We start from the raw sequence: 13949 nt of genomic DNA on the forward strand, positions 1-13949 counted from the left end.
AGTTCCGTTAGGTTTCAGACAAATAACACAGGGTTGTTTTGTCAAAATGATAATAACTTTCTAGGTGTGTTTTTGTAGACTTGTATAGTGACCCATGAGTCGAATGGCATCGACATCATCACAGCCCTCATACTGAATGACATCAGTCCTCTGTGTCGTTACCGCATGGAGATGGTGCTGCAGCTCAAGGTTCACTTACTGTTCTCTTTTACAGATTTTTGTGTCCTCACTCACTCGTCTGTGTCCTCACTCACTCGTCTGTGTCCTCACTCACTCGTCTGTGTCCTCACTCACTCGTCTGTGTCCTCACTCACTCGTCTGTGTCCTCACTCACTCGTCTGTGTCCTCACTCACTCGTCTGTGTCCTCACTCACTCGTCTGTGTCCTCACTCACTCGTCTGTGTCCTCACTCACTCGTCTGTGTCCTCACTCACTCGTCTGTGTCCTCACTCACTCGTCTGTGTCCTCACTCACTCGTCTGTGTCCTCACTCACTCGTCTGTGTCCTCACTCACTCGTCTGTGTCCTCACTCACTCGTCTGTGTCGTCCCTCTGAAATGATATAGTCGGTGACGGTGTTGTGTCTCCTGTTTCCAGGACAATGCCTCCAAGCTGCTACTGGCTCTGATGGAAAGTCGCCATGACAACGAGAATGCAGAGAGGATACTGTTCAACCTTCGACCTCGGGAACTGGTCAGAGCAAATACTCATTTCTATTTCTTCTCTCTCTCTCTCTTTTCTCCTCATTCTTTTTTATACTAACTAGCCTCTAAAACGGCAATTGTATACACATATCAAGGTGCAGCACACTACAGAATACACCAGTCAACATTAGTATCACTCTGTCCCCAGGTGAAGGTGATAAAGAAAGCCTACCAGCAGGAGAGTGAGTGTGAAGGTGGAGAGGTGTCACCTCAAGAGGTCGGCCACAACATCTACATCCTGGCACTTCAGGTAACGCTCCCATTCAGAATAATAGAGTATATATATGCACTCCTATAATAACGTAATAAGGTCATGTTAGAGAATAATGCTTTCACATGTTATGCTTATGATTGTGGGCCATGTTTTGGTCAGCTGGCGAGGCACAATAAGATCCTGCTCAATCTGCTGAAACCTGCAAAGAGGACCAAGGAGGGAGAGGAGGGCATATCCTCTATGGTGAGTGTCTTTCTCTCTCTCAATTTCAATTCAATTTCAATTGAAGGGGATTTATTGGCATGGGAAACACATGTTTACATTGCCAAAGCAAGTGAAATAGATAATAAACAAAAGTGAAATAAACAATTTAAAAAATGAACAGTAACTCTCTCTGATTCAGAGAGGTTGGGTTAAATGTCCCTTTCTCTCTGTCAGCTGTTGCATTCATTTGATCACTTTTGTACACTGCTCAAAAAAATAAAGGGAACACTTTAAACCAACACAATGTAACTCAAGTCAATCACACTTCTGTGAATCAAACTGTCCACTTAGGAAGCAACACTGATTGACAATAAATTTCACATGCTGTTGTGCAAATGAATATGACAAAAGGTGAAAATTATAGGCAATTAGCAAGAACACCACCCCAGAAAAAGTGAGAATGAATTCTGCAGGTGGTGACCACAGACCACTTCTCAGTTCCTATGCTTCCTGGCTGATGTTTTGGTCACTTTTGAATGCTGGCGGTGCTTTCACTCTAGTGGTAGATGAGACAGAGTCTACAACCCACACAAGTGGCTCAGGTAGTGCAGTTCATCCAGGATGGCACATCAATGCGAGCTGTGGCAAAAAGGTTTGCTGTGTCTGTCAGCGTAGTGTCCAGAGCATGGAGGCGCTACCAGGAGACATTTGTGGCCTGCTGGGTCATTTTGTGCCTGCTGGAGGTCATTTTGCAGGGCTCTGGCAGTGCACCTCCTTGCACAAAGGCGGAGTAGCGGTCCTGCTGCTGGGTTGTTGCCCTCCTACGGCCTCCTCCACGTCTCCTCATGTACTGGCCTGTCTCCTGGTAGCGCCTCTATGCTCTGGACACTACGCTGACAGACACAGCAAACCTTTTTGCCACAGCTCGCATTGATGTGCCATCCTGGATGAACTGCACTACCTGAGCACTTGTGGGGGTTGTAGACTCCGTCTCATGCTACCACTAGAGTGAGAGCACCGCCAGCATTCAAAAGTGACCAAAACATCATAGGAACTGAGAAGTGGTTCGTGGTCACCACCTGCAGAATCACTCCTTTTTTGGGGTGTCTTGCTAATTGCCTATAATTCCACCTTTTGTCTATTCCATTTGCACAAACAGCATGTGAAATGTATTGTCAATCAGTGTTGCTTCCTAAGTGGACAGTTTGATTTCATAGAAGTGTGATTGACTTGGAGTTATATTGTGTTGTTTAAGTGTTCCCTTTATTTTTTTGAGCAGTGTATTTTCATTCCCTTCTGGGCAGAATTCTTTGCAGCCTTTCTAATATGTGTTTATTTGAAGTCAGGATATTTGTTCAAGGCAAGCTTCAGCATATCTGGTCTTCTCATTAGAAGAGGAAGTTGCCTCACTCTGTACTTCTGTGCTGCAGCTGCTCGCATTCATGGCAGCAGTGACTCACTGCAAACTTTGTTTAACAATGGATTTTAGCGTTACATGGGGATATTTTCGTATCTGTGCTTTGTTTGCATGCCTGAAAATGGTTCAACATAAAGCGAGACTAAAAGGTATTATAAAACTGGTTGTTTGGATCCTGGATGTTGATTGTTTGATATGCGGGTTATTGTGGTACAACCCTGTAAAATACCATGATGTGTTAATGTCGTAAATCCACTGTCCTGCAGCCCAAGCAGGAAATTCATAAACTTCATCTCCCTCGGGGAAAAAAACATCTACACATTTACTTTTCCATGCTACTGTTTGGTTTGCAACAGTTGGGCGTTGTAAAAACCTACATGTCTGGCTCTATGACCTGTGCAACAATGTATCAAATTCCATTTAATTCATTAACCAGCCTATGTAGGCCTATTGGATATGTATAAACCTCTAAAAGTCTAAGCCTTGGGGTGGGGGTTCTACTAAGCTAACATATGGAATTGTTTTAAGATGGTCATACCATGGATCATTTAGTGTTTGATTTAGAATTTTAGGACCTCCTGTAGGTTTAAAAAAAGATGTACAACATTTTTTGGGGATAAAATATTGCATTTGGGTACTATAGTACTATAAAACACATTTGAATAACACATTCATAAATGGAAAAACAGACAGTCAATAATATCATAAGGAATAAGGTTTGTCCTATATCTAGGAGTGTCTGTCCTATATCTAGGAGATGTAAGAAAGCTCAGGAAATATTTGTGTATTTTGGACACACATACAGTGGGGAGAACAAGTATTTGATACACTGCCGATTTTGCAGGTTTTCCTACTTACAAAGCATGTAGAGGTCTGTAATTTTTATCATAGGTACACTTAAACTGTGAGAGACGGAATGTAAGACAAAAATCCAGAAAATCACATTGTATGATTTTTAAGTAAATAATTTGCATTTTATTGCATGACATAAGTATTTGATCACCTACCAACCAGTAAGAATTCCGGCTCTCACAGACCTCAAACAAACACTGGCTGTCACCAACCAGCGCCAGGACCATGGACAGTCCTTTCACTCGTGGGCCATCAACAGAAACGTCACTATTAACATCACCAACTAACTTTGGACTCGCCAACCATAATTAGTTGTTGCCTATGTTGGATAGTTAATAAATCATTATCATTTAATCTCCGCTAGCTAGCTACATACCAATGATTTGTTTAGCATAGCAATGTCGAATGAATAGAATTCATAGTTTTAACGACTGGGTCAAAACATGACAAAATAACTAACCAACCTGCTTGGGTAGCAATTTTAGAATGCAAAAACAAATTTACTCATTAAAATAATGTTTTTAATGAAAAAATGTCTTTCATATTTTTATAAATATTTTGGTAACCATTTTATAAAAGCAATAAGGCCCTAGAAACCAGGGATTATTGTGTAATAACTCCCTCCTAAAAACTGCTACTGGCCCGAAGCAAACAGAGTTATCACACGATAATCCCCGGGTTCTCATGTTTTATTGCTTAAGTTTATCATTTGTGGAGGTTGAATTGAAACAAGCTGAATGGGAAAAGCTAGGTTGCTCAGATCCACTGATAATGCTCTTTAGTATTATTGTTGTTGTTAATGTTTATCCTGTTGACTTCCTGCAGTTGAACCTGAACAATCGGCCGCTCTCTCAAATGTTGAAATCTACCGTGCCGGTAGAGAGTGAGGAGCAGGACCCACTGGAGTTCTATGACCAGCACACTTCACAGATAGAGGTCTCTACCCTTCTCCCTCAACTCACCCGTACTACAGTAGTCGATCTTTCTAATTGTAAATAGTTCAACTGAAGTGCCCATTGCAAAATGTATTGAATGATAATAATATAACAACAATAAAAAATAATGAATGTCATTTAGCAGATGCTTTTATCCAAAGCGACTCAGTCATGCATGCATACATTTTATGTACAGCTGGTCATGGGAATCAAACTCATTATCCTGGCATTGCAAGCACCATGCTCTACTAACTGAGCTACAGAGGACCAAAAGACCCCTGTCCTAACTTGTCCCTTCTCGTCCGGTCAGATTGTGCGTGAGGACCGCAGCATGGAGCAGATCGTGTTTCCCATTCATCCCATCTGTGAGTTCCTGARGGAGGAGTCCAAGTTCCGTGTGTTCAACACCACCGAGCAGGACGAGCAGGGCAGCAAGGTCACACACTTTTTCCAGCAGGCCTCCTTCCTCCACAACGAGATGGAGTGGCAGAAGAAGCTCCGCAGTAAGCCAGGCTCAGCTGATCCAGTAGATATTTTCTACTGGCCTCAACGTTTCCTCTCTATATCATGCTGTTTGATGATAGAAGAAGACTGAAGAGTGTTGTTTGTGTTTCAGGTATGCCGGTGCTGTTTTGGTTCTCTCGCAGGATGAGCACCTGGGGCAGCATCTCCTTTAACCTGGCCGTCTTCATCAACCTCATCATCGCTTTCTTCTACCCCTACGACTCAGGCCAAGGTGTGTGTGTGTGTGTGTGCGTGTGTGCCCGTAGTCATTATCCTGTGTACTTATTGAAGACCATAATTATGAGAAACTGAGACATATAAATGTTTTATATATTGATGATCCCAATGTGATTGCTGTCCTCCAGGTGCGATAGATGACTCGATGCTGTCAATGCTGTTCTGGGGTTTCCTGGGTCTGTCTGTCATGGGCATGTTTTCAAAACGATACGGCCTCAGGCCCTTCACTGTGGCCCTCATACTGCGCTCCATATACTGCTTCGGCATCGGCCCCACTCTCATCCTACTGGGCACCCTCAATGTAAGCTTCACTTATGAGTGAATTCTAACTTCCACTTGAGTCATGCATCACAACCCTTTACCACACCTTGATGATAAGATGAATATCATCAGGGTTGGGGAGTAACYGTATAAGGGATTACAAAAAAACGGACAACTGTAATCCGTTACCAGCAAAAATATTGTAATCAGATTACAGATAATTACTTTGAGGATTACTTTTAAATTCAGAAAGGATGTTTGCGGAAAAAAATCTTTGACCCTTTTCTGTTTTCTGAATGACATTCAAATCAGCATTGAAAAAAAGGCGCAAGTTTAAGTTTGTTCCACCTGAGCGAGTCAGAGAACACTATGATGACACACCAAACGTGTTTGATGGATCGCTGGAATAGAGCAGGAATAGGCTTTTGTAGGCTACAGTTCAAGCTATGTCTTCCAATGGTGCAACTGCTGTCGGCATCCAAAGACTATCCAACTTGAATAAACGTTGAATAACCTTATTATTGATATCTACATAGCTCATTGATGTGAATCACACTGCTGCTCTCTCATTTAGCTATTTGTGCCTTGCGGATTGTGGTTGTTGTGGATGGCTGTTCAGAAATCTAAATGTGTATTTGAACCCAATAATGGTTGATTTGAAGAAGTTTAAGCTGCCTATCAATCATTGTTTTTGAAACTAGTGGACAGCCAGTGAAAAATGCGCTCTTGCAACAGCTGCATAGTGCGGATCCCAGCCTATGGAATAAAAGTGGGGCTTTTATTGCTCAATCTAAATCATGCTGATAAAAAAAATCAATCCATAGACCTAATGGACACATGTTCAAACTTGCACATTTTTGATAGATTTATAGGGGTAATCTGTAGTTGCTACATCAATTTTTGGACATATAAATTATATATATTGATGTAAAGATGTAATTTAATCGTATTATTATTATTATGTAGTAGTAGTAGAAAGCGATGGGTTAGAAGCCTACATAACCAACCCAACAACGTAAAATGTAACATCCATATATTGCCAGCTATGTAAACTTTAACATTGATTTATCCTGCAATAGATGTTGTTTCATTGGTAACATACATTTTTGTCTTTTTCTAATGCCTCTTAAGGGGAAAGTAATCAAAAAGTAACAGAATGTAATCAGATTACGTTACTGATTTTGGGTAATCCAAATGTTACATTACTGATTACAATAACGGATTACATTTAGAAAGTAACATACCCAACCCTGAATATCATCTATGAAAGTATGGTGATCCCGTGACTGTTCATCTGTTCCACTCCACAGCTGATAAATAAGATAGTGTTTGTGGTGAGCTTTGTGGGCAACAATGGGACATTTATCATGGGCTACCGTGCGATGGTGATGGACGTGGAGTTCCTGTATCACCTGGCCTACGTTCTGACCAGCACCCTGGGGCTCTGTGTCCACGAYCTCTTCTACAGCTTCCTGGTGGGTAACCCTCATGACTCACAAATATATATGTTGTTAATAATATTACTGGCATTAAGTACCAATCACCTGGCAATAAATTCCTTGGCATGCACACACATCTAAATACACGTACACAGACCCGTACATACAGTAGATAACTCTGGCAGGATTTCCCTACTGTATGTCTACTCTAAAAGCATGGTACCTTTGTTCTGTGTGCAGCTGTTTGATCTGATCTACCGAGAGGAGACCCTGTTCAACGTGATAAAGAGTGTGACCCGGAATGGGCGCTCCATCCTGCTCACTGCCCTGCTAGCCCTCATCCTGGTCTACCTGTTCTCCATTGTGGGCTTCCTCTGCCTCAAGAACGACTTCATCATGGAGGTGGACCCTCTGCCTCAGATCGACTCAGGTACTGGACCATCAGAGACTCAAATAGCCTCTACTAGTAGTCAGCGTATGGAAGGTACAATAAGACATGGTCAATCAAACCTGTATGGTCGGTGTATGGCAGGGCTCTCCAACCCTGTTCCTGGAGAGATACCCTCCTGTAGGTTTTCAGCTCAACCCCAGGTGTAACTAACCTGATTCAGCTTATGAACCAGATAATTATTAGAATCAGGTGTGCTAGATTAGGGTTGGAGCTAAAACCTACAGGACATTAGCTCTCCAGGAACAGAGAGAGCCCTGGTGTATGGTATAGGGTTGCGCTGTATGGTATAGGGTTGCGCTGTATGGTATAGGGTTGCGCTGTATGGTATAGGGTGGTGATTGAGTTCTCTTCTACAGGAGGACATGGCAATGAGGAGGCATCCAAGGACATCCTGAACTCCTGCAGTGGAGATGGAGTCAGCTGCACTGCCGAGACAGGATTCCCTGCTGAACCTGATGGTTAATCTCTACTTATTAAATCCTCTATTGCTGCTTTGATTCTTAAGTCACCCTCATCATGTGACAGGTTTGGATAGGAAATAAAGGTTAAATAAGAAAAATATTTAGTTTGGATGGGTGTCAGATGATGAATTGTCAAATATCATGTACTTGGAGTCTGGTGTGAGGGGTACATAGATAAACAATTCACGTTTTTGCAGAGGAGAACAATTCGGAGCGGGCCTGTGACACTCTGCTCATGTGCATTGTCACCGTGCTGAACCACGGGCTGAGGAACGGTGGAGGGGTGGGAGACGTGCTACGAAAGCCCTCCAAAAACGTAACAAAGAAGACACAACACGCACTCTTGCTATACTTACTATCCATCTCATACACAATCAGTATCACATGTCAAAGAGCACAAATGTTCCACAAACCAACATAATATTTACTGTACATTGTATTATGACCGAACATTTGAAAACGTGTCATTAACAACGTCATTGCATACCCTGCAGGAGCCACTGTTCCCAGCCCGCGTCATCTACGATCTCCTCTTCTACTTCATTGTCATCATCATCGTACTCAACTTGATCTTTGGTGTCATCATCGACACCTTCGCTGACTTGCGTAGTGAGAAACAGAAGAAAGAGGAGGTCCTCAAGACCACCTGCTTCATCTGTGGTAAGAAATGGAGATTTGACTGTTATATTGGCTCATTTTATGCATTCTGGACATTCAAGCTGAAYCTCTCTCCCTGCAGGTCTGGAGAGGGACAAGTTTGACAATAAAACGGTGTCTTTTGAGGAGCACATAAAGTTGGAGCACAACATCTGGAACTACCTGTATTTCATCGTGCTTGTTCGCGAGAAGAACAAAACTGACTACACAGGTCCAGAGAGTTATGTGGCCCTCATGATAAAGGTAAAGTAACCGGCTTTGATTCTAGTTTCATTGGAGGCACACCCACCTCTAGACTATTTCTCACTGAAACCATTTTACAACGTCTCGTTGTTGTAAGTAGCATTAGATACCTTTGTCTCTGGGGTCATCTATTGCTAGGAGAAGCATTACCACTGACTCTACATGTCTCCTCAGAGTAAGAACCTGGACTGGTTCCCCCGCATGCAGGCCATGTCCCTGGTGGTGACGGATGGAGACGGGGAGCAGAATGAAATGAGGAACCTGCAGGACAGACTGACGTCCACTATGAACGTGGTCAGCCAACTCACAGGACAACTAACAGAGCTCAAAGAACAGGTCAAGGCCAAACAGAGCTTGCCAGTGCATACACAATATTTGGTTCTGGTTGCCCAGATAACACAGCACACAAGACAATACATGTATTCACAGGATATCTTATCCAGGGCAAGTCACATGACCTGTATAATGATGATGACGACGACCTATTTGGGAGAAAAAACAAACTACGTCTGGTGTACAATTAGGTGAACTGATGTCCTCATAATATAGGCTAGTGTTTCCAGCAGGATGACCCTGGCCTGGCTGACAGTGTGTTGTTGCACTGTTTCCTGTGTAGATGACAGAGCAGAGGAAGAGGAGGCAGAGGATGGGCTTCGTGGATGTCCAGTCAGGAGGAGCTGGTGCAGCTAGTGTAACCCCCAGTACTGCTGGAGGAAACCACCAGATGTTCAACAAACCCTGATGTCCCGTCTTACCGCCATAGACTGGAAGAGTCCGCCGAGCCTATCCATCCATCATGTGTTAAACATAGTGGCGATGTTCTTAGTTGTGACTGATGCTGAGTGGACTGAGTTACTGCTGTTGGGTTCTTTGTAAATCAATGTTTTTCTTCAAGGGCCCCTTCAGTACTTCCAGTAGTCTGAAGCYATAGAGGAATATCTCAAGTCCTCTCCCCTCATCTCCTTCTCAAAGCCCTTTGGATGAGAAAGCCAGAGGTCCCGTCCCTCTTCCAATGGGTTTTGAGAAGGAGACGACTATGGAATTGAGATCTTCCCCATGTTCTTGGTCCATGGGTGTTTGTCCTCACAGCTATCTATTAATGGCATTTGCACTGTTGCTGTGACAGACGTACCTCAGATGAGGAAATTATGGAAACTTGATTCCTGCCAAGCAGGAAGCAACATGTCCATCCTTTATATGAATGTATGTATATACACTGATTAATACAGTAGGCACATGAGTACCACAATGTTTGAAGCATGCATGTGATTTGGTTTGGAACTTGTCACAGGGCCATTGGACTGGTTAGAGAAGTGTCTCCATTGCACTGTGAGTGCTTGCATTGAGAAATTGTTCTGACAGGCCTCAGTAAAATATTTGATTTTAACTGTTGGTGTTTTAATTTCTTCACATGCCAGATCTTCCAAATGAAAAATTAAGTCAACTTTTTMGGGAGATAGATTTATTAAACAAAATACATATTCCAATCATTTTAGTATACAAAGAAACAGAGTGAAATGTTAAGGCTAGAGTTCAAAGGTGCAAGGCAGGCACTTTCAGAGAAAGATGTAACATTGTTGCAAGTGTTTAATCTACGCTATTGAGAAAATTCTTAGGTTAGTTTGAAATCGTCACTCAAGCATAAAGACTAGCCTATTTCACAGTGCAACAAAAGGTTTACCTCCCTGCTCTATCACAGGATTGTAGGTCTGCTTTGAAATAACGTCATTAGTGATACAAGACCTATTTCAGTTACTGCCTGCAGTATGGCAAAAATACATAGTCTAAAACACACACTTCCAGCGGTGCATTCAGATTCTTATTTGGCTCCTCCCTATGCTCACACTCCCTCATATGAAAGAAAACCAACCTGAATTATTTTCCCTTATGTAAGTCTATATTGACATTAAAGTGACAAATCCAAATCTGGTACAGAGGCTGCATAATACTATAGCAATATAAACAAATTAGTTAAGAATGATTACAATTCCTTGCTAACAAGTAGGAGTGTTGTCAATAGCTGTCAGACATTGGTTTTTCTTTCATGTGTAAACAAGAAAATAATATCTACCTCACAGGTAGAAAATTATTACTTTAACTTGTGCAAAGTTTGTCCTTAAAAATGCATGTTCTATCCTTTTGTCATCCTAAAGTTATTCATCCACTTAAATCTCAAGAATGTGAATGGCATAATTTAAAAGGTTTTAAAAAGCAGGAATATTTTAGAAATAGTGACCTATTATTTGCTGTTAAAACTGTTTTGGAAAAATACGTTTAATAAAAAATTATTTCCAAGCAGCTGTATCAAATATAATGTGGATAAAAATGACTTACATGTCTACAATTTACAAGGTAAAACAATCAAGCAAATAATTTGAACTTTATATACAATAACATGCGATTGTTTTCTGCTATTTGTGCATGACTTGGTAGGTTGAGTGTATTCAAATTAGAATGTCTAACAGTTCAGACAGTGCTGTGGGAAATACATGTCAAGAGACCAAAGACCAAATCCCTCATTACTAGGTTACATGAAATTCTTTCCTCATAACTATGAGCACCATTATCTTTGGGTTAAGTGGCCTTCTCCCTTTTGAGCTTGGCCTTAGTGTCTCCCTCGCTCTCCACCAGGGCCTCCTTCATCAGGTACTCCTTCAGGCTGGGCTGGTTCCCTATATCAGCCCCAGAGTCCTGGATCTCCTGAAGCAGCACTTCCCACTGCCGCTTATCCTTAGAGATCTTCCATGACAGTCTGACGTTGGTCTGGAGAAGAGGAATGAGCAGTGGGTGAAAGTGGTGCTGCTGCAAGGCCTCCGGTGAGGGGGCCAGGTCCCTCAGGGCTCGGTCACAGTGCTCCTGGGCCTCCCCCAGCTGCTCCAGCTCCTGGAAGCAGGTCACCAGGGCCAACAGGGTGAAGAGCCAGTGGGTGCCCAGCTGGTGATGGGGCTGCTGCTTTCCCTGCTGCTCACAGCCTAGCTTCTCCTGGAGCCTCAGGCCATTGAGCAGAGGGCCCAGGGCCTCCTGGTAACGGCCCACACGCATCAGCATCTGGCCAGCCTTCAGGTCACCCAGGTAGAAGAACTCCAGGAAGGTGGGCGAGCGCTGCAGCTCAGCCAACGAGTGCATGTGGGTCAGGTACTGCTCAAACGCTCGGCTCCGCTTGGCGATGGTCTCAGCCACAAAGTTTTTACGCAGCTTCTTGCGGGGGAAACCGACACGCTCCATGTTGTCCCTGTGACGACGGCGAAGGCAGCTGTGCAGGCGCTTAAAGTCAGTGTATCGCCGGGTGATGGCGGCGGGGGTTTCATCAAACATCCCAGACTGGATCAAATGGATGGTGTAGAGCTGAGGAGGAGGAGGTACACCATCAACAAGATGACACACACAGGCTTAGCCAGGCAATAGACATTTGTCTCTGCTGTTTCACACGTACCACATACTTGGATGAGCTCTCTTGCACCACACTGGCATCAGTCACTTCAAACACCAGCTTCTGAGGAACACTGTGGAATCTTAAGCTCCTCCAGCTATCCTGCAGCTGACGTGTGAGCAGGGATGAGCCTCCAGGAGACGGGCCCACTGGGCTGGTGTCTGAGGAACAAAGGCAGATACACGTCAGCTCAGCTAAGACAGCCCTCAACCCACTCATCTAAAACTGAGAAAGCTCACGTTTGCACATAGACTGAAAAACCTGAAGTGAAACTTGCGGTTTCAAGAAAGCAGAATACAGTGGAATGAATGCTATTCTTATTCTGGTCAGATAGTTTCAGTTGACTAATAGGACAGTACATTAATGTTTATACAAAGACATATCACAGTGCTGGATAAGTGTATCCCACCATCTATCTGCCTGCTATATGGGAGATCATTGTTGTGAATTATGTCTACAATACCTGTGCTGCTGAATCCATCCTCTATGGACTCTCCAAGGTAGTCTGAGTCACTGTCTGGTCCTGAGGCCTCACCTGGGTCTTCGGATTCCAGGGCGCTCTCCCCATCGAAGCAGAGTGTTCCCCCAAGCCGCTCTGAGACACACTCTGTATCGTCCTCTAACTCAGAACTCTCTGGGAAGCTTTCCTCTGTTACATCAATTGGCTCRTTAGAGACTACTTCTCCTTCTTTGAACAGTGTCCGTCGCAGTCTGTCCATGAGCTTAGAAGCCATCCCAGCAGACCACTAGGAAATACTTTCAGTAAGTTCATTTGATGTCAGATAGAGTTCTTGTAGGTTGTACACTATATGTGGGTGTACAGCAAGTCAGCTTATAATAGTCAATAATCACAATCATTATTTCGTATGGCAATGTGTAAAATCGGTCAACTCTGACAAGCTAACGTTACTACTGTTACACCAACTAAAATGTTTGGATGGAAACATTGCAGCACATCAATAATGCAAATGTTCCAGTAAGACAACTGAGTAGAGGGCGGGGTCTAAATAAAGAACATAGCAAATGTTATAGTTAGTTAGCTAACGTTAGCTCTTCTTTGAATATTGTCTTTGCCTTTTAAACAGACATTCATGCAATATGGAGAAACAAGCGTTCCAGCGTGTAAAAGTATTCAGCGAAACAAAACAAGCTAACTAACTAGGATTAGCAGACAAGCTAGTTACGAATACAAAATAGGGTAACTACAGCTAACTACAGTAGCTAGCTAGTCAAATTAGCTTGATCAGCTAGCTAGCTACGGATAACAACGTACTTTAATTTATTTGGCTAAACCTAGCGGGCAAGCTTCAATTCATAGCTAAAGTCGCAAATCTCACTCACTGTTATAATGGATCCGTAAAGCTCCCTTAGCTATTTCATCAGCATTATGCAGTTTCTGAGTCTGCCCCAAATTTATTTAGGACAGTCTGTCCAAATAGTGTGTGATTGCGTCCCAGAATTCGGGGCGTTCCTGCATGTGGGCATTCCTGCATCAGGAACGCCCCCGTAATTATGACTGGGGTGCGCTCGTAATTTCACTTCGGTGTTTTCCTATATGGCTGGACGTAGCCAGCAAGCTAGCCAACATTAGCCAGTGAGTTTGGGTGCTTTACTGTCTGAGCGATCGGATTAACCCTTCTCCTTTATTTAAGTAAACCGGGAACTGTGACGATGATTAAACATATTTGAAAAGTGGTCATGACTGATTCAGACCTGTGTAGTTTGTTGACTCTCACCTCTCTGTTACCCCTGAGAGACCTTTAAAAAATATATAATTTACTCCTACAAGTAGATTCCAGCTTTATGCAAACAAAAAGAGTAGGCTGGACATATCTGACAGGAAGATGTGTTGAAGGTGTGGTGAAACCCATAGAGAATGATAGAGGCCTCTGGTGGCCAAAAGGTTAAAAGCATGGGCAGTGCCATTGAGGGCTTCCACCA

At 43.1% G+C, this 13949-nt stretch overlaps 2 protein-coding genes across 4 annotated transcripts in view; one reads left to right on the forward strand and one right to left on the reverse strand.

Annotated features, from left to right (window-relative positions):
- The window catches only part of LOC111966445 (inositol 1,4,5-trisphosphate-gated calcium channel ITPR3), a 45786-nt gene extending 35821 nt beyond the window's left edge, over positions 1 to 9965 (forward strand). Inside the window, 16 exon segments of the mRNA XM_023991073.2 lie at positions 79 to 189; positions 597 to 692; positions 852 to 953; positions 1077 to 1160; positions 4216 to 4326; positions 4636 to 4828; positions 4942 to 5061; positions 5195 to 5367; positions 6638 to 6802; positions 7007 to 7196; positions 7574 to 7675; positions 7876 to 7994; positions 8173 to 8338; positions 8418 to 8578; positions 8753 to 8914; positions 9195 to 9965. Of these exon segments, the coding sequence (XP_023846841.1) occupies positions 79 to 189; positions 597 to 692; positions 852 to 953; positions 1077 to 1160; positions 4216 to 4326; positions 4636 to 4828; positions 4942 to 5061; positions 5195 to 5367; positions 6638 to 6802; positions 7007 to 7196; positions 7574 to 7675; positions 7876 to 7994; positions 8173 to 8338; positions 8418 to 8578; positions 8753 to 8914; positions 9195 to 9320 (2181 nt within the window). The 3' untranslated portion in view covers positions 9321 to 9965.
- Positions 9966 to 10018: 53 nt separating this feature from the next.
- LOC111966446 (sorting nexin-21) lies at positions 10019 to 13465 on the reverse strand. 3 transcript variants are annotated; one of them, XM_023991075.1, is made up of 4 exons: positions 13350 to 13465; positions 12472 to 12754; positions 12012 to 12169; positions 10019 to 11923 (listed from the first exon to the last, which is right to left on the reverse strand). In XM_023991075.1, the coding sequence occupies exons 2-4, from the start codon at positions 12740 to 12742 to the stop codon at positions 11153 to 11155; spliced, it is 1200 nt and encodes a 399-aa protein (XP_023846843.1). In that variant the 5' UTR covers positions 12743 to 12754; positions 13350 to 13465; the 3' UTR covers positions 10019 to 11152. The 3 variants fall into 3 exon arrangements, with proteins under 3 accessions (XP_023846843.1, XP_023846845.1, XP_023846844.1); XM_023991077.1 differs by having other exon boundaries at positions 12472 to 12764; XM_023991076.1 differs by having other exon boundaries at positions 12472 to 12813.
- Between the last annotated feature and the right edge of the window lie 484 nt (positions 13466 to 13949).

The sequence above is a fragment of the Salvelinus sp. IW2-2015 genome, linkage group LG7 (assembly GCF_002910315.2).
Source record: "Salvelinus sp. IW2-2015 linkage group LG7, ASM291031v2, whole genome shotgun sequence".
NCBI lineage: Eukaryota > Metazoa > Chordata > Actinopteri > Salmoniformes > Salmonidae > Salvelinus > Salvelinus sp. IW2-2015.